The 25,801-nt window shown below is 38.8% G+C and overlaps 2 protein-coding genes across 2 annotated transcripts in view; one reads left to right on the top strand and one right to left on the bottom strand.

Annotated features, from left to right (window-relative positions):
• The window catches only part of LOC147306689 (uncharacterized), a 40,691-nt gene extending 29,295 nt beyond the window's left edge, over positions 1–11,396 (top strand). The window contains exons 62-86 of the mRNA XM_086275888.1: positions 1,395–1,609; positions 1,765–1,850; positions 1,993–2,120; positions 2,221–2,346; positions 2,513–2,703; positions 2,786–2,877; positions 3,565–3,695; positions 3,823–3,947; positions 4,069–4,195; positions 4,469–4,681; positions 4,853–5,023; positions 5,213–5,359; positions 5,470–5,519; positions 5,619–5,751; positions 5,987–6,069; positions 6,172–6,298; positions 6,428–6,618; positions 7,468–7,558; positions 7,658–7,778; positions 8,100–8,281; positions 8,437–8,592; positions 8,676–8,809; positions 8,911–9,044; positions 9,136–9,230; positions 9,590–11,396. Of these exons, the coding sequence (XP_086132014.1) occupies positions 1,395–1,609; positions 1,765–1,850; positions 1,993–2,120; positions 2,221–2,346; positions 2,513–2,703; positions 2,786–2,877; positions 3,565–3,695; positions 3,823–3,947; positions 4,069–4,195; positions 4,469–4,681; positions 4,853–5,023; positions 5,213–5,359; positions 5,470–5,519; positions 5,619–5,751; positions 5,987–6,069; positions 6,172–6,298; positions 6,428–6,618; positions 7,468–7,558; positions 7,658–7,778; positions 8,100–8,281; positions 8,437–8,592; positions 8,676–8,809; positions 8,911–9,044; positions 9,136–9,230; positions 9,590–9,988 (3,648 nt within the window). The 3' untranslated portion in view covers positions 9,989–11,396. The remainder of the gene's footprint in view (positions 1–1,394; positions 1,610–1,764; positions 1,851–1,992; positions 2,121–2,220; positions 2,347–2,512; positions 2,704–2,785; positions 2,878–3,564; positions 3,696–3,822; positions 3,948–4,068; positions 4,196–4,468; positions 4,682–4,852; positions 5,024–5,212; positions 5,360–5,469; positions 5,520–5,618; positions 5,752–5,986; positions 6,070–6,171; positions 6,299–6,427; positions 6,619–7,467; positions 7,559–7,657; positions 7,779–8,099; positions 8,282–8,436; positions 8,593–8,675; positions 8,810–8,910; positions 9,045–9,135; positions 9,231–9,589) is intronic.
• On the bottom strand, positions 10,409–24,238 carry LOC147306688 (calpain-1 catalytic subunit-like). The gene is made up of 22 exons (XM_086275770.1): positions 24,218–24,238; positions 23,701–23,955; positions 23,078–23,147; positions 22,844–22,962; positions 22,499–22,632; positions 22,231–22,405; positions 20,760–20,834; positions 20,440–20,525; positions 19,413–19,487; positions 18,799–18,959; positions 17,984–18,150; positions 17,759–17,770; positions 17,447–17,655; positions 15,551–15,590; positions 15,243–15,311; positions 15,045–15,102; positions 14,886–14,947; positions 14,626–14,694; positions 12,632–12,710; positions 11,825–11,941; positions 11,521–11,573; positions 10,409–11,422 (listed from the first exon to the last, which is right to left on the bottom strand). Exons 2-22 carry the CDS (start codon positions 23,935–23,937, stop codon positions 11,396–11,398), a joined length of 2,094 nt encoding a protein of 697 aa, XP_086131896.1. The 5' UTR covers positions 23,938–23,955; positions 24,218–24,238; the 3' UTR covers positions 10,409–11,395.
• Positions 24,239–25,801: the final 1,563 nt, after the last annotated feature.

Genomic DNA, 25,801 nt, shown 5'->3' with positions numbered 1-25,801 from the left:
ACGGTGAACCAATGAGCTATTGTCTTGATGTGAGCTTTCTACCCAGGGTTTTTTCTTCCAGTTCAGAGCAGAAATGTTTTTGGCTGTTGTTTTTTTCCACACAATTTTAATTAAAAGCTAGATATATTTCTACTAATGAAATTAGTTTGCTAACAGCAACAGGGATGAGTCAGTGAGTCAGTTGGGCTTGTGAATCATGATTCACGAGTCAGTAAAGTGATTCTCGAGTATAGAACGATTCGTTCTTGATTCGCGCATTACTAATCTGCAGTAGTATATGACTCATGCGATCAAAACACAGATTTCCTTACATGTTTTTCTCCCTCGCAATAGTGAAGAATCCTCCTCTTCTTTTTAGTTCCCAGTTTTTTGTTTTGTTTTCTTTCACTTCCGCAGTTGTTCCGTCACCTTAAAGTCTCCCCCAAAACACTTCTGTTGTTTTTGAGAAATTTCTCTTGTGCTTTAACGTATTTTGTGTTTTAATTTTCTTTTATTGTCTTTTTTGTGCTTTTGTGGCTTGTGTCTATTTGTTATTGCTCTCTTAAGTTGCAGTACATTTGACCTCTCAGCCATCTCTAATTCTTACCTTTCTTGGCAGTTCGTTTAGATAGCTAGTTTTGACTTTCAATCTGGGTTTAGATAGGTTAAGGCAACGTTTTATTTATTTATTTATTTGTTTTGTCATCCATTCATTCATTCATCCATTCATTGCAGCCTCAGGGAAGTGTTTTTGGTTGGTTTGTTTTTTGGGGGGCGGGGCTTAGGTTTGGGCAGCTAGGCTTTACATTTGTTCACAATTGTTAGAGTAAGTAGTTATTTCCGTCTGCTGCTTTATGGTTAGTGTAGGCATCAGTGTGCCTTTGTATCTTTAGTTTATATTTGTAGTTTAGGCAACACACATACTTGCTTTGGTTTAGGAATTAATTGTGAATATGTGATTAACTGTTGTGAAACCACTCTCAGAAAGACAGGCTTGGCACGACCATCAAGGAAGTTAAGGAGAAGGTTGTTTGTTTCTGTGGTCCTGACATATAATCTTTGAAATGTATATATCACAACTCTGTGTTAAAAGGTTATGATCATTTCTGTCAGACAGTGCTGTTCAGATATCAAAACAGGTTGTTTTAGTTAAAAAAAAAAACTGATGCAATTTCTTCTGTGCAGCGTTTCCACACCATCTTTTGGTTGTAAGCTGCAGTTTAAGCTTTTGACTTGTAAACAGTTCTAAGCCAGACGTTGAAAGTTAAAAAAGCAATTCTGGATAACACAATGGGGAAAAACAGGTTATTAAAATTCAGCTGTGTTTCAAAACTAACAGCTGGATTATGGTTCAAATTCAAATACTTTTTACTTTCTTGTAAGCATTTTACTCATGCTATGTAATTTCACCCCAGGTCCACTCAGCTAACTACTCACAGGAAGTGAAGTCTGCATTCCTTGAAGCAGTTTTCAACAGAGGGAATCTGTCATCTCCAACTGTCAGTGATGGAGACTTCCTGCTATGGCTCAGAGTTCGCCTGAGTCCTCTCCTGACCAACCTCTCTTCCAGCCTGGTGACACCCTTATTCAGCATCGGGATAAAAAGGAGTTGTAACAGCAGCCAAGAGATGTAAGAATTTGTACACTCAGTTTTAGAAATTGCTGTATATTTGCTGTGATCAACAACACCTTGGGGTAAATGTTATGTGGAGGATTCTGGATCAAATGAAGTGGCGTTTGATCGATATTTCTATAATTGTTTTTTTCCAATTTGTCTGAATTTAGGTTTGCATTGCTGGACACATTGACCACAACACTCAGCAGCAGCACCCAAAGCGAGATCTACAAAAACATCATTGTCTTCCTTCAAGGTTTGTTAACTCAAAAGCTAATAATGAAAAACATCTGTGACATAAGTTACTGTTTTGTTTTCACTTGTTTGTTCTTCAGATGTGACATGTGTAACCAAATCAATGTTAGTTTAAAAAGTGATTTCCTTTGTGTTAAAAACAGGTCCACCACCACTCAAGTGTTACGGTGGTGGAAGCTTCTATGTCTATCTGAGGAACACTTTCCTCAGCTTTGGTTTTCCAGATTTGTCCACGTTAGTGTCACTTCTGCCACCAATGCGCAAATCAGAGGTAAAAAATAGATAAATAAGGAAATAAAATAGCACACACCTGTGCACTAATATAATATATTAAGTTATGTATTCTGTTTTGTTTTTTAATCTTTCTCCAGCTTCTGGATACCATCAGCACCTCAGAGCTTGGCCAGTTCCTTAGTCAGCCCAATGTGATTGGTAACAGTACTGACATCTGTGTCATCTTCAACAACTACAACAACACTTCTGCCTTCCTTGAGACTGTATGTCCCTTAAATACTGTCTACGTTTTACATACAACATTATTGGCTTCACAGAAAATGTATACTGACCTTAGCAGTATTCAAGCAAGAATACTGCTTGTCACTTAAATTGACAGTTATACTTCAGTTTGTCATTACATGTGAAAACGTATGTGTTATACCCTAGGAGGATGTTCAAGACAATGTAAAGAAGGTGATCCTCCCCTGTATTTGGCCTTCTGCGCTGAATAGCAGGAGCAGAGCTGAGGCTAATTTATGGTTTGACCTACGACTGAGGAACTATCTTAGATTCCTCAGCAAGAGCCTCATCAGCCCCGACGAAGTGCAGAACGCCTCATGTTTTGCCTTCCAGAAACTGTAAGTCTCTTTTTCATTGTGTCTCAAGATAAGTGAATTAATTACATGATGACCACGTTTTTCATCATTTTCCTTTCAACAGGGTCTATGTGATGGGAAATAACTTCGCATACAACAGCTCTGAGTTTGAACAGCAGTACGTTTATACCACCATCAAGACCTACTTGAGTGCTGGTAAGATTTATTAATGATCAAAAGTGTTGTAAAAGCACTGTGTATGTATACATCTGTGTGTGGAATTCAAGGAATTTAAAAACTATGTCTGCTTGTCTTTTTTTTTTTTTCAAATTATATGAAATGGGTAAAAATTATTTTAAAAATATACTGCCCGACTATTCACAAAGAGTTTGTAAAATGCACCTAGCTGCAACAATTTACATTTGTGGAAAAAGATCAGAATCTACTTCTAAGAGGGGGTTTACAGTTTATGTGGAATGATTACTGCAGTCATGTTTCCTCCTGGTTTGAATCTGCTTCAACATTTTGATCTATATACCATATTAAACACCTTCCTTCCTTACATACTTATTGCATTAGCGGATATGTGTAGGCATACATGTTCCACACAGCCCCAAAGGATAATAGCAACTGCCAGACAGAGAAGAAACATGTATGTGCTAACTTACTGGGACGAAACAGGTGGTGTAACATGCGTGGACCTTACCAAATATAAAGTGCACATAACACGCATCTGTTTGTCTTTTCTGGCTCATCTGAAGTCAGTGTGCTTGCTGAGTGAAAAGAGTAGGTGGTCTTAAATTTTGAGCCACGTAATGCCAAAACTGATGTCGATTTGTATAAGGGGAGATCGCTTAACAAGTTATTTATTGTCTGTGTGTTCTGCTTTTCTTGGTTCCACAGGTTCTGGAGCCAGATGCTACAATGCCAGTGATGCAGAACTGAACTCTACTGCCTGGTTTGTCAGTAACATCGGGAACTTTGTGACATTTATCACTCTGGATGACCTCACCACCTTTGTCTCCACCGCTCAGGTATTTCCAGAGATCACATATGCACAGTTAATAAAGCAAAATACAAAGTCCGTGATTTTGGTGGGAATGTTAACATGGTTAACAGAAATCAGTATTATCGACCTGTTTTGTTTCTTAATTTTTAAAGTTTCAAGTGTTCTTGAAGAACCAAGCCAACCTGGAACTCTTCAACAATAACGCAATCCCAGCAAATGTAACCAACTACTATGTCACACAGCTTTTTGCATTCGATCCGAACTTCAAGCCGGTCAAGTAAGTATTACCAGCCTGATAAAAACAGCAAACTGTGTTATGTGAACCATACACCGCATATAATTTAGCAGTTCAGTGGTAGTCATTCTGTATTTGTAGTTAAAAATCTGTTTTCATTCAGTCTCCCAGGCTTTTTCCTGTGCTCTTCTGCGGTGCCACCTTTGGCATATACTACTATGACTGAAGCTGAAACCATGGTTATCTTAGACAATCTGAAGACTTTCTGCAATGGCACCCAGGACCCTGAGGTACCAGCCCTAAAAACAAACAGAGTTGAATTGTTTCTAGCAAAAACCAACCATAAATCTCATTGTTGTAAATGCTGGTTTTGAGCTAAATGTTAACAAAAAAACCTGAACTCTGAACAGTATGCTCTCTCGCAAAGGCCATCTTAATTTTAACTCTGTTAAAATTAGTCCCTTATTAATAATATAACTCTGGTACTTAATAACTATGTTATCAGACATAATTCTCTTTGCAGTTACTCCTGTTTACACATGTTTTGATATTTTATTTGAAAGGTTTCTGCTGCTTTGGCATCCAACATCAAGACAATTACACCACAGATATTTACAGCTCTTGGAAGCTCCAGCGCAGGGCTGAGTAACAGCCAGATCAGTTCAGTTCCCTCATCAGTGCTCATCTCTTCTTTGTCCACCCTGGGCTCAATCAGTACCTGGAGCCAGGATCAGGCCTCAATAATCATCCAAACCCTTACTGCCTCAGGCTTCCAGGTAACGCCCTTCAGGTCCACTTAATATACCTGATATCCATGTTAGATCTTAAATGCATGTGCCTAACGATGTTATATATTAATCCAGTAAGGTTTTATAAAATACAAAATAACTCTAAGATGCTTACCACTTTAGAGAATGAGGCTTCAAAAACTTGAAATGTGTTAACAGATCAACAGCGAATCTTCCCTGGCATCCCTTGGCACGCTTGTTATTGGACTTCCTTCAGAAGCAATAGAAAACACCAGCGCTTCTGTGCTACTCAGCGTCTCAAAGAGCACCACCTTCGTTTCCAACATGCTGGCAGCCCCAAGTGTTGTCCAAATGACCTTCGTCAAAAAGGTACAACGTTAGCTTCCACAAGACAATATAAAGTAAATGCTATGATCTGGAGGACATCAACTTATTTATCTTTGGCATTATGATATTTAAATATTAGAATTACTTTGATATCAATATTAACTCTGTATTCCATGATATTATTACTCCACTCATTACATTTAATCCTAAATGCATTTACCTACCTGGTAGATCATTTCTCTGGACACAAATCCATCACAAGTGGTGCTGAATGTGCCAGATGCTATGGCAGTTGAGATCCCACCATCCCTGTTGGTGTTTTCTGACCAATCTGCAGACATCACCGTGCTCAATAGAAAAACCTGGACACCAGATCAGGTTAACATTTTGTTAAATACACACAATAGCATTATTAATCAAAAATGACTTTTTAAAGTCGATGTTACAGATAATAATACGAAACTTTTGTTCTTTTTTTGTTCTTTTAGGCTGCCATCTTTTTTGGGGTCCTTGACAACACAAACTTTGACATTGAGCAGTAAGTGAACAAGTCATATAACTATTTGGCCATGTAGGTTTATTTTGAAGAGGGGATTATTTATCATTTCTTCCTGGTGTTCATCAATCCTCCCCGCAGGCTTTCTCCCTCAGTGCTGCAAGGCTTCACTTGCACTTCTGCCCAGAAAATGACACAATTCAGGACCAAGGAGCTAATCAGGGCCTGTAGGCCCCGGTCAGGCCGAGCCAAAGTGCAGTTAAAGGAATCCCAGGTAACATCTGTTAGAAAGGAATTTAATAATATTACTATGACTCTTAAAATGAAGTTAACAATTAAGATGTGTATGTTATATGGATATAATATACCAGAAACATAAATCATCAGGTTGAGGATTTCTTTTTCTTTTGAAAGTTAGGATAATGCACGAATCATCAGTTTCAGTGTTAGAAACAGCTTACTTGCATATCACTGAGGAATCCTCTTTTTTCCCACACTGTTTTCTACAGCTAACCTGCATGCTCAACTTGCTGAGTGGAGAAATCTCACAAAACTTTACAGATTATCCATCAGACATGCTTCTCTACTTAAGGTGATTCGGTGTCTCCAAGCATTTTCTTGCACTCACCTTAAAATGCATCACTAATGTGAAGAATAATTACTGATTTTACCTTTCTTTTTTTTCTAAAAACAGCAGCAAAAATGTTAACAAAGGCAACTGCAGGTCATACTTTTCTGCACTGGGTGCGGCAGACTTCTCTGTGGCCTCCAAAATCTTGAATAAGGGCTCGCAGCTGTTCCGTGAAGCCACTGTGTGCTTGGTGAGTGATGTTTTTTTTTACATGTATATGTCTAAAGGTAATAAATGCATGAATTACACTCTGACACTGATAAGGTTGCATGCGTGCACAGTTTTTTAAATACAGCATTTTCCTGTTTTCTGTTTTCAGGGTATAAATGGCTTGAGCCTGAGCAGAGAGAATATAGAGATCTTGGGGAACATGGCTTGCACTCTGGATGGGTTTTACATACAGAACGCAGATCCTCTCATCCTGGAGAAACTTAAAGCCTGCAATGACTTCTCTGCCAGCCAGGTGGCAGCCATGGAGACATTGCTGCTGTCTGGAACAACACAATATGGGTACAATGATAAAAACAAGTCATTCTGTCAGGAGTTTAAAAAACACAACTAGTAGTGTTGTTAATGCTGTTGTGCATCATGCACACATCAAACATATCAAACATGGTGACAATTGTGTTCGTATTTGCAGTGTGATTGATTTGTTACTGAAAAGGAGAATATCTGAACATCTGAGGGGAAGCCATGAGCCAATCACAGTTTTGGCCGTGCCGATATTATACCTTCAACCACTCTGGGGAACAATGTTTCATAAAGTTTCCAGGCTTAGAGGAGTTAGATAAGTTATATAACAGATTTGCAGTTTAATCTTGTATCTTGAGTCAGATTAAACTATATAATCCATTACATAATCCTCTGATTTAGCCTCTAAGGAAAACAGTTACATTTTGTGGCTTCCGGTATAGAGAGCTGGTGTAGACTGCAGAAGCGTTTGATTACAGATGTGGGGAGTTTTGTGCTTTAAGCTAGTTTAAGCTAAGTCATCGGCCTTTTGAAATTGGGCTAAGGAACTCTGAGCAGACAACAATTAGAAACCAAACAGCTCTCAAAGGAAATTCATAAGCAAACTTCAATAATTTTATTATGCAGAGATTAATTTGCACCAAAAGCACAACTCTGTAACTCAGTTATATTTTTTGTAGAGCTATCAGTTAGCTGCACCATACAAGTTTAACTCCTACCTTATTTTTTTAAATGAAGTCATAAACCTTGATTCATTGGCACAAACTTGCCAGTTTCATTTTGAGGACTTTGTATATATAATACCTAGTAGCCATGCCACCAAATTTTGTAGCCCATACTACCTCTTTCAAGTTAGCACTGTAAGAAAATATCCTCTTCTATTTTCAGAAATGCCGCTTCCTGGAACAAGCAAACACTGGAGAACCTCGTACCCCTTCCACTCTACTTCACAAGAAATATCTGGAACCGGTTCGATTCTGTATGTTTTTTCTCGTTGCTTGATAGTATCTAGTCTAACAATATTCATTCAAATAACTTGTGTTAGAAATCAGTTTGGGTACCTTTGTGTTTTTTACAGACAACAAAGAAAATGTTCCTGAAGACCTTCATGTCCAAACTGAGGAAAGCAAACACAGAGAAAAGCAAGCTCAAGACGCTGTTCCAAGCGATCAGCGGCCGGACAACAAAACGAGGAGCAGGTGCGACCTTGCTCTTATTTGTTTTCACACCAGCTATTCAAACTGAAGCAAAAACAATTAGTCAGCGGGAGATTAATAATTGTATAACTGTATAACTTAAATAAATAGACAATGTAAATCCTTTGCTTTAGTGGTACGAGTACAGATAGCAAAAGATTCAGTGAACTTAGAGAAGTCAGGTTTTAAAGTTAGACAGACTTGCACAATAACCCATATTTTATGCTCAAATGTTATATGACTTAATTATTATATTTGCTTTTATATATAAAGGCAACCGTAGCTTGCACAGCACTCTCATCTGCATCTCTAATTGTTCTTAAGGTTGTACCACGGGCAACATCACCCAGGTGATAGTTAGCGACTCCGCCTTCCCCTTTGGCTATGATCTCACGCAGTTTGACCTCTGCCTGGATGTTCCCGTTCTGAAAGAAAACCTCAACTCCATCTGCAACAAAGTGGATGATAATGGTTTCCAGACTGTCATCCTAAAGAAACTCAATGAGGTATTTTGTGTGGGAATTTTGAAAAAGAGCCAAAATGTCATTCATTATGTTAGACGGACTTATTATTAAATGGCAGAATTTGCAAATGAGATATTGTTTCAAATTTGGGATTTAGCACATTAGCACATAGCATTACACATTCTCTATTGTTGCAGGCATTCCCGTCAGGGATTCCTGATCAGGATGTCCAGTTGCTTGGATCAGTGTCTCGTGTGGCATCACTTGACGATATATCCAAGTGGAACATAACCAAAATTGACACCCTTGCAGCTCTAATGAAAGCTGAAGATGGACCCTGGGAGGCAGCAAAGGTATAAGAGGTGGAATTCATTTCACTTTTATCCTTAATAGTCTTATTATTCTTACATGATACCTTTTCTTTAATGTCGCTTAGAGCAACAAAATCATCACTCAGTATCTGAGCACTTCTGGAAACTCGCTGGGCAGCACTGAGCTGACCATTATTGACTCCAACCTGTGCTCACTAAACACCAGTACACTGCAGACCATCAGCCCAGACAGCATCAGGTTGGTGTCAGATTGCAGCTCAACGATATAAAAACATTGCCAAATGTGAGTGGTCATGCACACGTAACACTGTATGTCTCTTTCTTCTTTCCCCTTGACAGAAATGCCAGCCCTCTGAATGTGTCATCATGTTCAGCTGAGCAGAAGCAAGTCCTGTATGGCATCAGTACCACTTCCTTCAGCTCACAACGGTCCAGCTCCAGTATCATTTACCAGTTGATTAAGCCCTATCTAGGTGAGAATACATTTTGTCTGTTTGCGTAGCTGTTTCTCTATTTCTCATAAAACTGCTTTCTAATTTCCTGTTTCATTTCCTTTCTTGATAGGTGGAGCACCTCTGCAGGATATAGTAACACTGTCAACACAAAACATCAGCATGGACATAAGCACTTTCAGCAGTCTGGACCCTGCTGTTATAGCTGTAAGAATAGTTGTTAAAGAAATGAAACGAAAACTTTTTGGACATCCGCCTACATCTAATTTTTATTGTGACTTTATTATATGTCTGAGTTGTGCCTTGAAAACTATGATTTTCTTTTTAAATAGTTCTTATAAGAAATAGCTAAACTGCTGCTGATATATGTAAATGTCAACCAAGTTCCTGATTTAGGTGCTTTGGCAACATAAACCACCATATGTAGTCTTTCAAATTTCTCATGCTCTTTATTTAACATAATATGATAATATTTAAAAAGAAGGCATTTATATTTGGCTTCTTTGTCTTGTGTGTTAGCAGCTTCAGACTAATTTTGTTTTCTGTTATTTATTTAAAATTCACAGAATTTGACTGTGAGCAACGTTAAAGGCCTCGTGGGTATGCACCTACCTGATCTGAAGCTGTTTGAGAATGATACTGTAGTTCAGACCTGGATCAACCTGCAGCTGCAGTCAGAGCTGGACACACTGAATCTGGGTCTGATCAGCAACAGAATCAGCCCAACTCCAGGCTCCAACAGCACCACCACTGCACCAGGCTCCAACAGCACCACCACTGCACCAGGGTCCAACAGCACCACCATTGCACCAGGCTCCAACAGCACCACCACTGCACCAGGCTCCAACAGCACCACCACTGCCTCTCTAACCAATGGGGAAGTGGAGCTTGGAAAATCCCAGACAACTATGATGCTGGGTGCTCTGCTAACAGCTGTACTACAAATGCTACTACAACCAGCCTAAAAACATACCTAGCTTTCACATTCTTATAATAATCAATAATCATGAATCAGTGATTTTTTTTAAATGTAGCTTGAGGGTGAATATTTTATTTATTTGTTTAATTTAATTCAAATTACCGTTCAAATGTTTAATTTCTGCTTCATCCATATGTCAAATAATTTAACTGATATGTAATCAAAACTATGATGTAATCTTTATTTTTTAATATATTTTAATAGTACTCTGGAATTTTAAAATGAAGAACTTCTAATAAATTCTAATAATCATTGGCAAATCTTTCTTAAAACTAAATTACATTATAATTTGAACCAAGAAATTTTCTGTTCTGTCATTATTTCAACTGTATTGCTATTGATAAAATCAATAAAAACATGGAAATAAATATCTGACGCCTATGTCTCTGCCTGTTGAACAATCAGAACGATCAGGCATCATATTTTTGAATAGTTTCTCGCTCTGTTGTAAATTCAAAACTTTAAACTCAAGCTTAAGAATGAAAGGTTTAGGGTTCAGAGCATTTTATCTGAGTGTTTTTTAAATGGCGGCCAAAGAATTGATTTGTGAATTCTCTGTTCAGTGAGGCTCAGTTTTTATGTCATGCTTTTCATTCATTTATTTTTTTCATCTAAAAAGGGGGTTTGTACGTGAAATTCTGATGCTTGTCGTAGCTGCTTGAATCATTTCTTTGTGTAGAAGCTGATAATAATATAAAAAAAAAAATCCATTCAAAGCTAAAAATTCAGTAACCCACTTAAAATGCTCTATCAGAAACACTTTTTACAGACATATCAGATATCCTGGCACCATAAGGCTGCACGTACAGGCACACATGGTCTCAGCTAAATAACAAACTAAAGTTTCAACCAATTGATGGCACTAGATGAAAGGTTATCCAATCACAACAGTGAATACATTTTTTCCCGAGACATCAAATTTAATCTCACATCATCCAAAAGCTTTTTGCATATTTCAATGTGACTCTAGGTTGGGAGACAATCAAAAAAAACCCTCTTACGGTATCATAGCAGTGGAAAAGAAAATGCAGCAACCCACTTAAAAAGAACTTCAGTAACAGAAACATTTAGCAAAGGTGGAGTACATGGGCTATAAAGATTTGACACAAACTTTGTGCTTCTAAAGCACCACCACCTTTGAACTTTGAATTAGTTTTTGTAAAAAATGATTTCAGTGTAAAATAATCACAGATGCTGCACACTCACGGTTCTATCTGTTGTACTGTAAAGTTTCTACTCCTCACAGATTTGTAGTCTAACTCTGCTGCCCTGTTCATATACTGTAAACCTTCACCCAGTGGTTGCATATCATGATTTTTTTTTCATGCTGAAAAACTCTTTTTTGTTTATTTCTTCTTTGTTCTCATTCCTGCAGGTCATCTCCTCTGTCAGGTTAAGTGTACATTGCAATGTACATCCACTGCAATAAAAAATCATAGATTATTAATGTTTCATACCTTAAAATCTCGCGCATGCATGACATGATTCGTTAACTATTTTAAAATGAAGTGTAGTCACCTCTGTTTCCTGAAGAGTCATAGCCTTGCCATCAGACAACTGGTTGAAGATTTCTGTGGAGAAAGACATAAATCCTTATAGTTAAGAAAAAGTAGAAGTTTCACAACTTGTTCTGACTTCATCCTTTTGGTGTCCCGTCAGTGATGTAATGAGTATTTCTGAGTAATTTCTAATTGTAAAGAAAATAAAGAGAAAAGACAGATATTGCAGATATTCAAATCTAATTCAAGTTCCACAGTTGACAACTTTTAACCTTTGAAGAATATAAAATATGTCTACTGTAATTTTCTTCAGTTTTACTTACGATACATGCATTCAAAGCGGAGTACTAGACTGATGAAGCTCTCCAGAGTAATGTGCCCAGACGAGGTGCCGTAACGGAGAGCCATCAAATTCAGCATCTCATCGCTGATCTTCTTTCCTGACCAACATACAGTTCATAAGATGAAGTCAGTGGAGTGTGTATTAGGGCTGGTTGCTACCAGATACAAACAGACATGCTGCTAGACAGGTGGTTTGTGTAGAATATCAAAGCAAGTGCTAATACTTTACAAAAATACTATTTACATAACCTTCAGAACATATTAATACTGAATGTATGATTGCCATTACTGTCTTCATTGTAGAATTTAAGCTGGATCCTGATCTTTTCTCTGCTTTAATGCCTTACTTTGGTATTTTACTAACCTGAGGAATAATCATTTTGGCCACATAGAAGAAGCAGAGACATGTTGCAAATAAAAAACTTTAATATGACAATTTAATTCGTTGGTAACCAGTCATATAGCCCACTTATTTAGACTTTTTAAGCTTGGTTTTTGGTCTTTACCAGCTTCTGGGTGCCACATAGTGTGAGAGCCACCACTACAGAAAGTGACCAAAAATAAGCAGACAGCTAAACACTGAGCTAAAACCTGATACAGAGCTGCATGAAGGGAGAGATTTAAATAAATGATTGTTAGAGGGACCATTGTTTTCATGTTCATTTTGTTTTTCTAAAAATGTTAACTATACCATTGTTTTACATAGAAAATGTGAAAGACTCAATAATCACAGGATAGTTTTGTGTTTCAACAGTATCTTAAAATGGGTTTTAAAATTAAATGTCTACCTGAGGCTATCATAGCATTTCTCAGCTCGCTTAGTGACAGCGTCCCTGTTTTCGAAACATCACAGCGGGAGAAAATTTCCTGTGTGAAAAGCACATAATTAGCGATTATAATGTTAGAATATTTATAATAAGACGTTTGCATGGGTTAGAACCAGTGACCTTCTGCCCCTCAGCAGCACTGGGACATTTCCTGGTTTTAGTTTTTCCTTCCATGAGCAGTCAGCTTGACCACCAATAAAATAACGGAGAAACAGAACAGTGAGGGAGAGATTACAGACAAGCTTAAAAATGAAACAAATCCACTTCAGTTTGTGAAGTTTTGTTACTTTTGCTCGAAGACTGTATATAAAGTCTTGCTTGAAAATGTAAGATAATCTTTGTTTAATTATTTTTTATGTCACATTTTCACATTGTGTGTGTGTGTGTGTGTGTGTGTGTGTGTGTGTGTGTAGGGCTGTATTTGATATTTGAAAATCAATGGTTGACATGTTAAAAGACTTCATAGATAATTGTGTAATAACTACACGTAAATGCATTAGAACATCCGTCGTTATGGACTTAAAGTGATTTCTCTTTGTAGCATGATCAACTGTTGAATGAACTCTGACATTGAGACAATCCTAATATACACAATGGATTAGTCTACAAAAGGAGTAGTCTGGTGGTGTGGGTGAGATAAAGTCAACATCCTGATAATTGTGGCATCCTGAGTATTTTAAGGATCAAAAACAAGCCTCAGAATTCTTGTTGAAGTTTTTTAACGTGTGCTCCCACCTGATTTGGTTTTAAGGCGATATTTAGTTTCGCCAGTAGGTGGCAGTGGCGTCTCAGACAAATGAGAGACTGGCAAAATAATCCCTTACAAAAGTAACGCGGGCCAGTTATTGTAATGGAAGCTGTCAGTGACACAGAACTGCTGTTTTGCTGTGTTTCAGGTGAGAGCAGTATACGAGAACTCTATACATTTATGTAAAGTTGATAGTTATTTAAAGTAACATGTTTGGAGTGTAATTCTTGTTTATAAGGCGTTTGATGTGACCAAAGAAGAGAGTTGATTCACGTTATCCGTGGCTAACGCTAGTAACCTTTGTGCGCTAAGTCAGCGGTCCCCAACCTTTTTTGCACCACGGACCAGTTTATGCCCGGCAATATTTTCATGGACCGGCCTTTAAGGTGTCGCGGATAAATACAACAAAATAAAACTAGTACCGGTACCGGAAAAATTTTACCGAAAATTTTTTCATAACACACGTGAAAAGACCCAGGAAAACCGAGTAAACGATAAAAACGATAACAAAATAACGCTGAAAACCGATAAAAACCCTGAAAACTGAGTAAACGATAAAAACGATAACAAAATAACGCTGAAAACCGATAAAAACCCTGAAAACTATACATTTCACACCTGAGCCTCAACTCTCGCGGCCCGGTACCGGTCCGAGGCCCGGGGGTTGGGGACCGCTGCGCTAAGTGATGTTAGTCTCCTGGGTTAAACTGTTTAACCGTGTTGTTCCATCAGAAATATGATAGAAAACAATTAGCTGGTTTCAGTAAAAGTTATAAGAAATGTTTTGATAAACCAGCCAGTACATCTTATGTTGTGTATTGTTCACTGGTCTGTCATTTGCTCTGTTTACTAAGGGCTGATTACTAAAGGGCCATTACACATAATACCTTACAAAAGTAACGCAGGCCAGTTATTGTAATGGAAGCCGTCAGTAACACAGAGTTGCTGTTTTGCTGTGTTTCAGAGCAATAAACCTCAATGTGCAACTGGATGAACATTGAGGATGAACTGGATGAACCTTCCTGATGTCATCACCAAATCTGAAATCATATGTTTCCCAGGTCGCTCCCTTTGTTCAGTGAGTTCTTATATGCAAATGTGACAGTTTGTGTTCAAACTAAATCCTGCTTTCACCTCTGATTACCTGTCAGGTAACCCTGCCTTTGTGTTGTGATGACATCTTTGACATTTACTATGTTTATCTTACCTGGTATGTGACAGCCTTCTTCCACAGACGAACAAATTCCTCATCATTCAGCTTTCCAGTCACAGATGTCTTTTTAAGGTACCATTAAGATATCAGAACTGTGCATTTTTGCATTATTGAGTAAAAGGGCAGGCAGGTTTTGACTTGTACACTGTTAATATGTTTTATGTAAGTGCAGTTATTGTAAGGGTTTGCTCCAGTAAGCAGCTGAAATGAAGCCAATATAAATGCACCCAAGTCAATATGACACTCGAGGATACATCCATCAGAGCTACCATGCTGCGACAGGCATCGATTGTGAATCCTCCAGATTTCAAGTCTCCTAAAAAAGAAAAAAGTAAATCATACTAGGACACTCGGCACCATCTACATGGGATTATTATTTTAACTGTGTAGCCTTTCACTTTTACTGTGCAAACCTTTTAGTATTTTTCCATTTAGGAGCCTCTTGAGCTGCTCTGCATCCACTTCTTCATACTGGAAAGTAATCAAAGCTTAATGTGATGGTTGGGTTACTTTTAAGCGTTTCTTATTATCTAACTCATTAAAAAAAAAGCAAATAGACATGTGTCCCCCCCCCAAAAAAGGAACTATTGTTACAAGACACAATCCTTTACCTTGTCAGAATGCTGACGGAACAGTGTCCTTTTACGTTCGTCATCCTCACTCTTTCCCACTGGTGTGTTCTGCAAAAGAGCGGTGCTCTAAGCATGTTTTTATCTCTATATTAATGATTAGACTGTGTCATTCAATCAATGTTAACAAAAAAAACAACAACAACCAAGGTTAAAAACTGACTGAGTATGGGGTCAGTATGGGGTCAGTTGTTCAGAATTAACTCTACCAAATACCAAGGGGTTATTTTCACTATTATTTGACAGTATATATTTCTACTGGATGATGTAACATGATCCATCTTATTCACCTCTTCCAATTCCATATATTCATGACCACTGGAGTTCTCACTGAGGACACAGGACAGATAAAAGGAATGAGTACAACTTTTTTTCACCAGCAAGTAAAAGTAGTGTGCAGGATTGTCATTCGGGAGATCACAGGAGCAACAACTTTGTGATAGACCCTGAGGACGATACAGCCATGTGATACCTGAGCACCACAGCACTACAGGTCCACACAGACTGACAGGTCAGTGTACCAATGACACACATTTATAGAATTCCCCATTCAAAATTCCTTCCCACTTGCCCAGCTTTGCACACCCACATAGTAAGAATGCAAACTTTTAACAAATAACAATTAATGATTTTAAATCTCGCAGCATGGTGGCACGGTGGTTAGCACTGTTGCCGCACAGCAAGAAGGTCCTGAGTTCAATTCCACCATCAGGCCGGGGGCTTTCTGTGTGGAGTTTGTATGTTCTCCCCGTGTTTGCGTGGGTTCTCTCCGGGTACTCTGGCTTCCTCCCACCAAAGACATGCACTTATTGGGGATAGGTTAATTGATTAATCTAAATTGCCCATAGGTGTGAATGTGAGTGCGAATGGTTGTCTGTCCCTATGTGTTAGCCCTGCGACAGACTGGCGACCTGTCCAGGGTGTACCCTGCCTCTCGCCCTATGACAGCTGGGATTGGCTCCAGCACCCCCCACGACCCTGAAAAGGATAAGTGGTAGCGAATGGATGAATTTTAAATCTTTCAAAACAGCTCCGCCATAAGAACTCCATCTATCAGACTTTGCACTCGTATAATCAGTGACAGCACTGCTCAAACTCAGTCTTTTGGTAAAATCCTTCTGCTCTTCTCTCTCCAAAATGCCACTTCTTTACTTGCTTGCTAAACATCTTTTATAGTGCCAATAATACTCTTTACGACACTTAGACGCATAGTTGATGTCAAAAGTTCCCCAGGCAATTCCACAGATGATTGAGAGCATCATCAAAACCTTCCAAAAAAGGCACCTGCTTAAATCAGTGCAGTATAAACATATAGTAGAACTTTTACAACTAGACACAGTCAAAACAGGTTGTATGATATGGATGGGCACCATTGCTTGTCATGTTGCCCGCGCCTCCTCTGCCCCACCCTTTCTGTCAAAAGTAATACCTTTGTTTGAGATTATGTTTATTTTTTAGCATTTACTACCCCAACTTTGAACATTACTTGTCACTACACTATTTTGCCAAAAGACTTGCTTGGAAAGAAAAGCTTCTGGACTTCTTTAAGTTTCCTTGAAGACGTTTCAACAGTCATCCAGCTTCTTTAGTTTCAGTTCACATCAGAGAACTGAAACTGAAGAAACATATATATACATTTAAATGTGTTAATAATGTGTGTTTAAACACTTTTCAGTATTTGCTCTAATTCATCCCAAAGGTGATCTGTCGGGACTCTGTGCAGGCCACTCAAGTTCTTCCACACCAAACTCACTCATCCACGTCTTTACGGACCTTGCTTTGTGCACTGGTATGCAGTTTTATTGGCACAGGAAGGGGTTATGTCCAAACTGGTCCCACAAAGTTGGAAGCATGTCAAAAATGCTTTGTTATGCTGAAGCATTAAGAGTTCCTTTCACTGCAACTAATGAGCCGAGCCCAACTCCTAAAAAACGGCCGCACACGATAATCCCGCAAGGAAATTTCACGACTCGACTTGTTGCACAGATGTCATCCTATCGCCATGCTGGAAGTCACTGAGCTCCTGGGAATGACCTATTCTTTCACAAATGTTTGTAGAAGGAGTCTGCATGCCTAAGTACTTGATTTTATAACCATGAAAATGATTGGAACACCTGGATTAAATTATTTGGACGGGTGAGTGAATACTTTTGCCAGTGTAGTGTATAAGATTGCAAGTATCTTACTGCACGTGGGTCTCTGCCTTGGACACGATGGTCAGGATGAAGGAGGCTGTCTCATTGGGACTGAAGGTGGATGGCACAATCACGTATTCACCAGGCTTCAGCATCATTAACTCCATCACCTCACGGGCATTTATGTAGGATTTAGTGTAGGCAACAAGTTTGCTCGCACTGAAGAAAGAGGCTGGGAATTTCCCGCTGTGTGCCATGTACTGTAATATCAGTTTTAAACAGATATTTAATCTCTTCCGCTCTGTCTCGGTCCTGTTATTTGAAAATTGTGAAATGAAATGTTTGCTGTGGGAAAATACTCACGTTTTCAGGCACCTTAGAGGAAATCACAGAAAAAAAAATTAGATCACGTGAATTATGTCTTTATAAAAGCTAAATGGAAACTAATGATTTAGGAATTGAAGGGTTTTTTGTAAATGAGGCACAAAACTCCCACTTTTCATTAGTTTACTACATGACTTCTACACATGCAGTGCAGAGTACACCAATCTAACCAGTGTGATGGAAACAATAAAGGCTAATCTTTACCTCAAATACAGAAAATCCAATGTAGAGGTTCTGGACCAGGCGTCTATTCCTTTTATCTGGCTTTTGCATGAGAGACACCAGCATGTTGACTTCACCCTGTTTCCCAGCACATTCACTGGATAATTCATCAATCTTGACCCGATACTGTGGATTTGTCCAGAAGCTCTCTGAAAAGCAAAGAAGGAAATCATTTTGGAGTTTTCCATTAATCTATTATTATTATTATTATTATTAAGTAAACCTTAACAAGCAGCTACAAGATGATAGACTGACTCCACAGAAATACGACACTTTCTCTTCACAGTTCCCAAATTATTGCAATTATATTTAATGGCTCAGTCACACTAGAGTAAAAATAGCACTTCCTTGGCCTTGGCACCTCCAAGGTCATTGGATAGGCCACATGATATGTTAGGAAGTACCCTGTCTCCAAAAAAATTATCCTCTGACTACAATCACTGCCAGACTCCTGTGCTTATCTCTGGTTACCATTTGATCATATTTATATGTTTTATTGGTATTATGAAGCATCAAAGTCACTTTGAAGATGATAACTGACTGCTGGTGGTCACAGACCTGTTCCCGTCTTCGAAGGAACCCTTTCAGAGTCAGTGAGATTGTATGGTCAGGATTTTGGTCACACTGTAGTCTACAAAGATTGATTATAGCGCAAAGGAAATAAATGATAGTTGCAATTAGTTTAGAATTGCTAAAAGGCATGTGGTGCTGTGCAAATGGATGTAGCAAAGAGATCATTTATTTCCATAACTAAGGCATTTAATGAGGCTTTAACTTATTAGAGCTTTTGAATATACCAGGGTTCTTCATGCAGCCTCCAGCAGTGGTTCCTGCAACCCATCGACCTTCATAAATGGAGGTTTTCCAGTGACAGGTAGAGTTTCCATCCAGGAAGTCAGGACACATGCAGCAGATGTCGAGCTCTGAATAGGTCTTACAGAAGTCTTTCAGACTCATCCTTGAAAACAGATATAAATTTAGGTAATAATGAGTTCTGGCAGTTTCGTGATAATGAACGATAACAAAAAATGAACAGAAATATAAAAAGCATGTATTCTGCAACAATTTGTTGATTTAATGGAATCTACACAAAAGCGTAGCAGCTTTTGTTTAGCAGCTTTCACTGGAAGTCAAATTCTAACTCTATAGACTCTTTTGCCCTCGAATAGCTATTCTATTATTTATATTATTCTATTATTCTATTATTCTATTAAACTATGTTCAAAGAAACTAACTATATAATCTAATTTAACTTTTAAGCATTTGAGCATAGAGATGTATAACACAAATACATTTGAGTACTTAGGGTTAGAAAGCATCTTTTTGTTCTTCTTTTGTTTAATTATGGTAAGAACTTATTATTGTGTAACTAATTACTGTGTTGCATTTGTCACATTTTGATTTTTCTTACCAAAACTCGCCGTCATCATAGACTGCTAGGCACATATCTCGATCTTGAGGACTCACAGTTTGCCACAGAGGTGACCTTTTTGGAAATTTTTCAGAGAAGGAAGAGGAGGCATATGAATACAATATTGTCATATTCTAAACTTTTCAAATTTAAGCTCATTCAAGCTACAACTACTCCTCTCTACTCATGTGGATGACGTGTGGGAAATTAGTGACCTTTGCAGTCAACAAAGAGTCTTTCAGAGCTGTCAGGAGACTTTTTCTTCTGCCTCGTGTGCAAGACAGACCTTGTTTCAATAGTTTCAAACAGAGCCATTAGAGAATGCCTCCAAACCACAAACCACACCTAAAATTATCAAGTATTTCAAAATAAGAAACTCTAGAATAAAACCTTCAAGTCCTGTCAAAACTTGCCATCTGTGGGGTTTTTTTCTTCACTTACATAAGAAGTTCATAATTAAGAGATTACGCTGATAAGAAACCAACACAAAAGCTTCTCATGGCTCTGATCCACATATCCTCAGCTATCCTCAGCCCTTCCTTGCATGCCTAAAAATGTATTTATAATAATGCATTTATATAGCGCTTTACAGGGCCCTCAAAGCGCTTTACAATTCCACTATTCATTCACTCACTGGTGGAGGCAAACTACAGTTGTAGCCACAGCTGCCCTGGGGCAGACTGACAGAAGCAAGGCTGCCATATCGCACCATCGGCCCCTCTGGCCATCACCAGTAGGTAGGTGAAGTGTCTTGCCCAAGGACACAATGACCGAGACTATCCGAGCCGGGGTTCGAACCGGCAGCCTTCCAGTTACAAGACGAACTGTCAACTCTTTGAGCCACGATCGCCCCTTAAGTTTATCACTGAGGAAATTACTAAAACAAAACACACAGGACTTCTTGATACTTCCCTGTGAGCATAATATATATATATATATAATGCTATTCCACCACTGCTAAATTATCTCAGTATTTTTTCTCCTGAGGTACAAAACCAGAGAAATGGTGAGTGCAAGATGCTCTAACCGATCACTCCAGTCTCCATTCCACTCTCCGTGGCCCCAGGGATTCCACAAACGCACCAGGTTCACCATCTGCCCTCGGCTAATCATCTGCACACCAAAGGAAACCACATTTGTAGTTTCTTTAATAAAAAAAATACACTGCTTTACAGTAAATGCAAGCTCGGTACCTTTATTACCTTAAAATGAATGAAATTAATTGTTTGCTGAGGTAAACATCATTAGAAACTTAAAAACGTAACTCTTGCTAATAGAACGTTAACAACCACTCTATTTTAGTTTGCTGCATGTTGTATTATCTTTTAAATAAATTCCAGACCTTACCTGTTTAACACCTGTGACAGCATAAGCATGGCTTTGGACCAGCCCATTTGGTAGTACAATGTTTTCAGTTGTCTCCTACAAAGAATTAACACATGTAAACATTCCAAGTTCAGTTTAAATTAGCACAACTTAAGAAAAATATCATTTTGCTTTTGAGTCTTGCAGGTAATAAATAGTGAACACACAAGAACGAGCTGAGTTGGCTAATTGGCAAATTTTAAATGAAAACAAAATCATATTAGCAAACTTTGGCTTTTCAAAGTAGTAAAGAACCAGTATATTGTTGCTTATGTTAGCATTACTCGTGTGTCAGCAAATTAAATTTCATTTAATAATAATGGATTGGATTTATATAGCGCTTTTCAAGGCACCCAAAGCGCTTTACAATACAACTATTCATTCACACACTGGTGGAGGCAAGCTACGGTTGTAGCTTGTTCAGACTGACAGAAGCGAGGCTGCCATATCGCGCCATCCCCCTCTGGCCAACACCAGTAGGCGGTAGGGTAAAAAGTGTCTTGCCCAAGGACACAACGACCAGGACAGAGAGCCCGGGGATCGAACCGGCAACCTTCCGGTTACAGATACGCTTCCCAACCCCCTGAGCCACGGTCACCCCATGTATTTGCTCATACAGTAGGATATATCAACATTATTTGGAAAACAAACAGCTTCTTAAATTCTTGTGAAGGTTCAAACGGTGCAAGATTATCATACATCATATGAGACGTGCTTCTGCTGGATTAAGTGCTTTCACTCATCATGAGAGTAAACCATCTGGACAAGTATTTCAGAGTCTAATGTATCAGTAGCTCTCTCTGTCTGAAAAGACTTATCCGTGTAGTTACTGTTTGAGGGGCCAAACAAGATCCTGTGGAGCCACTTATGGGTCATTAATTAATTAAAATAAACTACATGATGAAAAAGGTGAAGATTCTTTCATACAAACAGAAATGCAACCCACAAAGTATTGGTACTGTTCTGCTGTAATTTAAGGTATTTAGAAAGATAATACATGCAAAACACTGATTATACTTTAATTTGAATTCTGATAAAAAATATCTCTAAAAACATGATCGTCAAAAACATTTACCAGTGTTTTCTTTTCACAACATACTATGGCTCTGAGAGTGGTTCACTCTTGCATTAACATGTACGGGATTTTCTTCATTCTATTAAACTGTACTGCTTTCTAGGTATTGCGCTTAACTTCAGGGAAACAGGGCGGTGCTGTTTACTTTAATGTGACAGGTAGATTTCCAGCCGCTGTGAATGGGGGAGTTATCAAACCACTTTCTCAAAATGGAACAATCCCAACACAGTGTTTTTATTTTTCTGCTGGGAGAAGATAACTCTGAGCTAAGAGCTATTATTCTGAAGGTTCTTTTTTATCACCCGATCTTTCAGTAAGACAGACACCCCTGACTGTTTTCAAAACATGTTGCTTTATGTGGTGTAAATCAATGCTTACACCCTGTGGTGTCCCACAACCCATCAGTGACTTGGATTGACCAGCTCGACACATCATTTCCCACAGGTCTGGAGGGGGCTTTGACAGATCAATATAAATGTGGACCCCACCAGTGAAGTCTACCAATGCCTCGGCAGGAGTTCCAGCATTCATATCTGTGTAGGAACCACACACCCTGAAAAAAAGTGGATATATTGTTATTTTTACTGACAAATAACTCCCACAAAGAGCACTGTAAACTGAGAAATAACACAGGGTTTTTACATACTTTGCATAGGCTTTTTCCAGCAAAGCTGGCCAAAATTCAGTTGGATCTCTGGAGTGGACAAAAATGAGTCTGCCATCAATTGTTGGTAGTTTGTCATCAATGATGACATCCACCCATTTTCCAAATCTCCAGAACTAAGCAGTTGAGAGAGAAGAGAAAGCGAAAAGGTTTTATGCATTGTTTAATGCAACCTGCTTTTAGATATTTATCTTTGGCAATGGCAGAATATCAAAACAAAAGACTCGTAATATTTCAAGTAATTCCTTAAACAACTTTAAAATGTACAGACAACATTTTACCACTGACTTTTCAATGGTATGAATGATATTATGGTACTGTATATACCCTGAAGTGGAACAGTCCACAGTAATCCTCGTGAAAGTTTTGCTCAAGTGGAACAACTTGTCCAAGGATGTGATTCTGAAATGTCAGAGCTCCAATAGAGGCAATAAACCAGCAGTTTTCTGTAAAAATATGTAGTTGAGTTGTCAGAATGATTTACTGTGCAGATATCGCAGTAGTAATTGTGCTGATTATGGTTAGATTGACACAAAGAAGTGAAAGAATAAGTATACTTACTAACCCAACCTTGACCAAAGTCGAACCTGGACACCCCGTCAGCAACAAACGATGGATTTGGAACAATTTTCTGAAATAACAAAACAAACTCTTATCTTTATGGATTATTGTTATTATTTCTTTATTATTATCATCATTATTATTATTGGGCTTACTGCAACAAAAGTTATAGAAGTTAAAGAAACATTAACAATCATTTGGCAAATTAACAGTTGGTGTTTCATACAGTTTTGTCTTTGTTTCCCTTGAAGAAATACTTCATGCAGCTAAAATGTGCATCCTCGTTTGTGGTTGGTAAAGCATTCAGGCACACCATGAAACAAAGGTTCCAATAACCCAACGTACAAATGAATTAGCAGATTTCTATGCTTCATGAAGAGCCTTAACTATCTAGATTTGTAGATTGTTAGAGCATCGGCGTGGTGGGGGTATGGCCTTCGGCTCCACTGCAGAGGAGCTGCAGAGCTGGACCGATTGGTGTGATCAGTTACACTGGCACTGCCCACCAAACCCAATGCCCCACCACTCCTCTGCAGCAGAGCCACAGACCACACCCTCTCCTCAAACAGCTTTCATGATTATATGTACTTGCATTTGGGGTTTTCAGCCAATGCAACACTCACCCCTGGTCTCAGCCACACCACTCGGTCAAGGTCAGAAGGCGTCAGTATCCCATTGCCGATTGAATTTCTGTCAGGGGGAAACATCTTATCGATGTACCTTAGATGTTGGATGAGACAGTACTGTTTCAGCTGGTGGAAGTCTTGGTTTAGGAACCTCTCGGGGTTGGTGACAGTCCCGTAGCCATTTTTCATGTGGCGTGCACTGATGATGTTCATGCACACACCTGGAGGAGGCATAGCTGCAGGGTTTGAAAGCTGTTGAAAACAAACATTAAGAAGTGTAAAGATTAGCTTTAATTCTCATTACACAAACTCGTTTTTCTTCTTCGACGTGCCCAAAGGACATCACTAAGTAGGTGTACTCCTTTACACAAGAGTCTTTTACATAAGACTGTAAAGTATTTTTCAGCGTTAATAATGTAACAGTACCAACACCACATAACTGTTACAAAAAGAGGTAAAAAAAAAAAAGTGTAAACCAAGCTGCGTAAGAATGTTTACAGTACGAGTACAGTACCTTGCCTTACCTCAAAAAGCTAGACAGCAGTGACTGTGGGTGGAGAGAAACTCTGCTGTTTTTATCATACCTGTAAATGCCCGAGGCTACTTCTGTCAGCACGTGATCGTAATTCAATAAGCCCTCCCTGATCTGTTTTTTTTACTGGTACAACTGTCTGTTGTTCACGAACGGAGGGAAGAATAGAAGAAATGCAGACATTTACATGATTAAAAGCTTCCAAGTCAGTCAACTCTGCAAATATGCAAGTATCAAGTCACAAAGCATGATTATTGTAATTCACTTTATTTTGGTCTCCACTCTACCCTTCTACATAGATTACAGACAGTCCAGAATGCCGCTGCACGCATTCTAACTAAAACTAAGAAGTTTGCTCACATCACTCCCGTCCTTGCTGATCTGCACTGGTTGCCTGTGAAATTTCGTATTCAATTTAAAATTCTGTTGCTTACTTTTAAAATTACTAATAACACAGGACCAAGCTATCTTAAGGAACTCTTAAACTCATATGCTCCTGCGAGGGCTTTAAGATCATCCTCACAGTTATTGTTGGTTCAGCCCAGATCTCGTTTGAAGTCTAGAGGTGATCGAGCGTTTGCTCGAGCTGCACCTGAGCTGTGGAACAATCACCCGATTGGCATCCGGGCGTCTGATTCTATTCAATCTTTTAAATCACGGCTTAAAACATATCTGTTTGAACTTGCTTTTTCTACCAGTTAAATCCTGGCCTTGTTTGCAGTGAGTTATTCTATTAATTTTTCTGTTTGTCTTGCGTTGTCTATGTTCTCTATCACTGTGTTTGATGGTACAGCTTTACTTTGCTATAGCTATGTGCTATAGTTTACTCTTATTAGTGGTTTTTACCTGTGAACATAATTCCACACTTATATGACTCTGATGTTATAGTGTTAATTGTTTTATTGTTTTATTCTTTTATGTAAAGCACTTTGGCATGCCCTTGGCTTTTAAATGTGCTCTATAAATAAAGATTGTTGTTGTTGTTGTTGTTGTTGTTGTCCAAGAATGATTAATGATAAATGCAAAACCTAATACGGCAAAGATGGGAAAATAGCTCGGTTTTGAATCCAGGGTTTGAGTTTTTGTGAGTTCATGGTTGCTTTTGTTTTGTGTTAGGGGTTCCGAAAGAGACTCAGGCGCAGGCCAGGGTTTTCCTTTAAGCGAAGGACAGTGCGTTTATTTACAGTGAACACATACACCAAGTGGCTATATACAACGTGCAGGGGAAACGGGTCCGGGTCGCCAGGGTCCGTGGGAAACAGGGTTGGGAGAAGGGTGTTCCACACTTTCTGTACAAAACGTTCCCCCTTCAATCACTCCTCTCCGCATCGGGTTCCAAAAACGATCTACACACAAAACGTCGGGTTAGCAGGATAATAATAAGAAATTCTCAAGGTGAAGGTTAGCCGAAACACAAGTCTAACTGACACTGATAGCTCAACGATCCAGCGAAGACTAGTGCAGACTCGCCATCTAAGTAGTGCAGTAATCAGCTGGGATCAGCGGCCGGTGTGGTGATGAGCAGGTGTGTGGGCCAGCAGCGGGAGCCCACAGTGAGCATCGCCG

This window comes from Aulonocara sp. 'chitande type north' Nkhata Bay, linkage group LG19, assembly GCF_057382095.1.
Source record: "Aulonocara sp. 'chitande type north' Nkhata Bay isolate Kocher_YH1m ecotype deep benthic linkage group LG19, A_spYH_male_GT1.1, whole genome shotgun sequence".
NCBI classification, from domain to species: Eukaryota; Metazoa; Chordata; class Actinopteri; order Cichliformes; family Cichlidae; genus Aulonocara; species Aulonocara sp. 'chitande type north' Nkhata Bay.
This window is presented reverse-complemented; position numbering and strand designations above follow the sequence as displayed.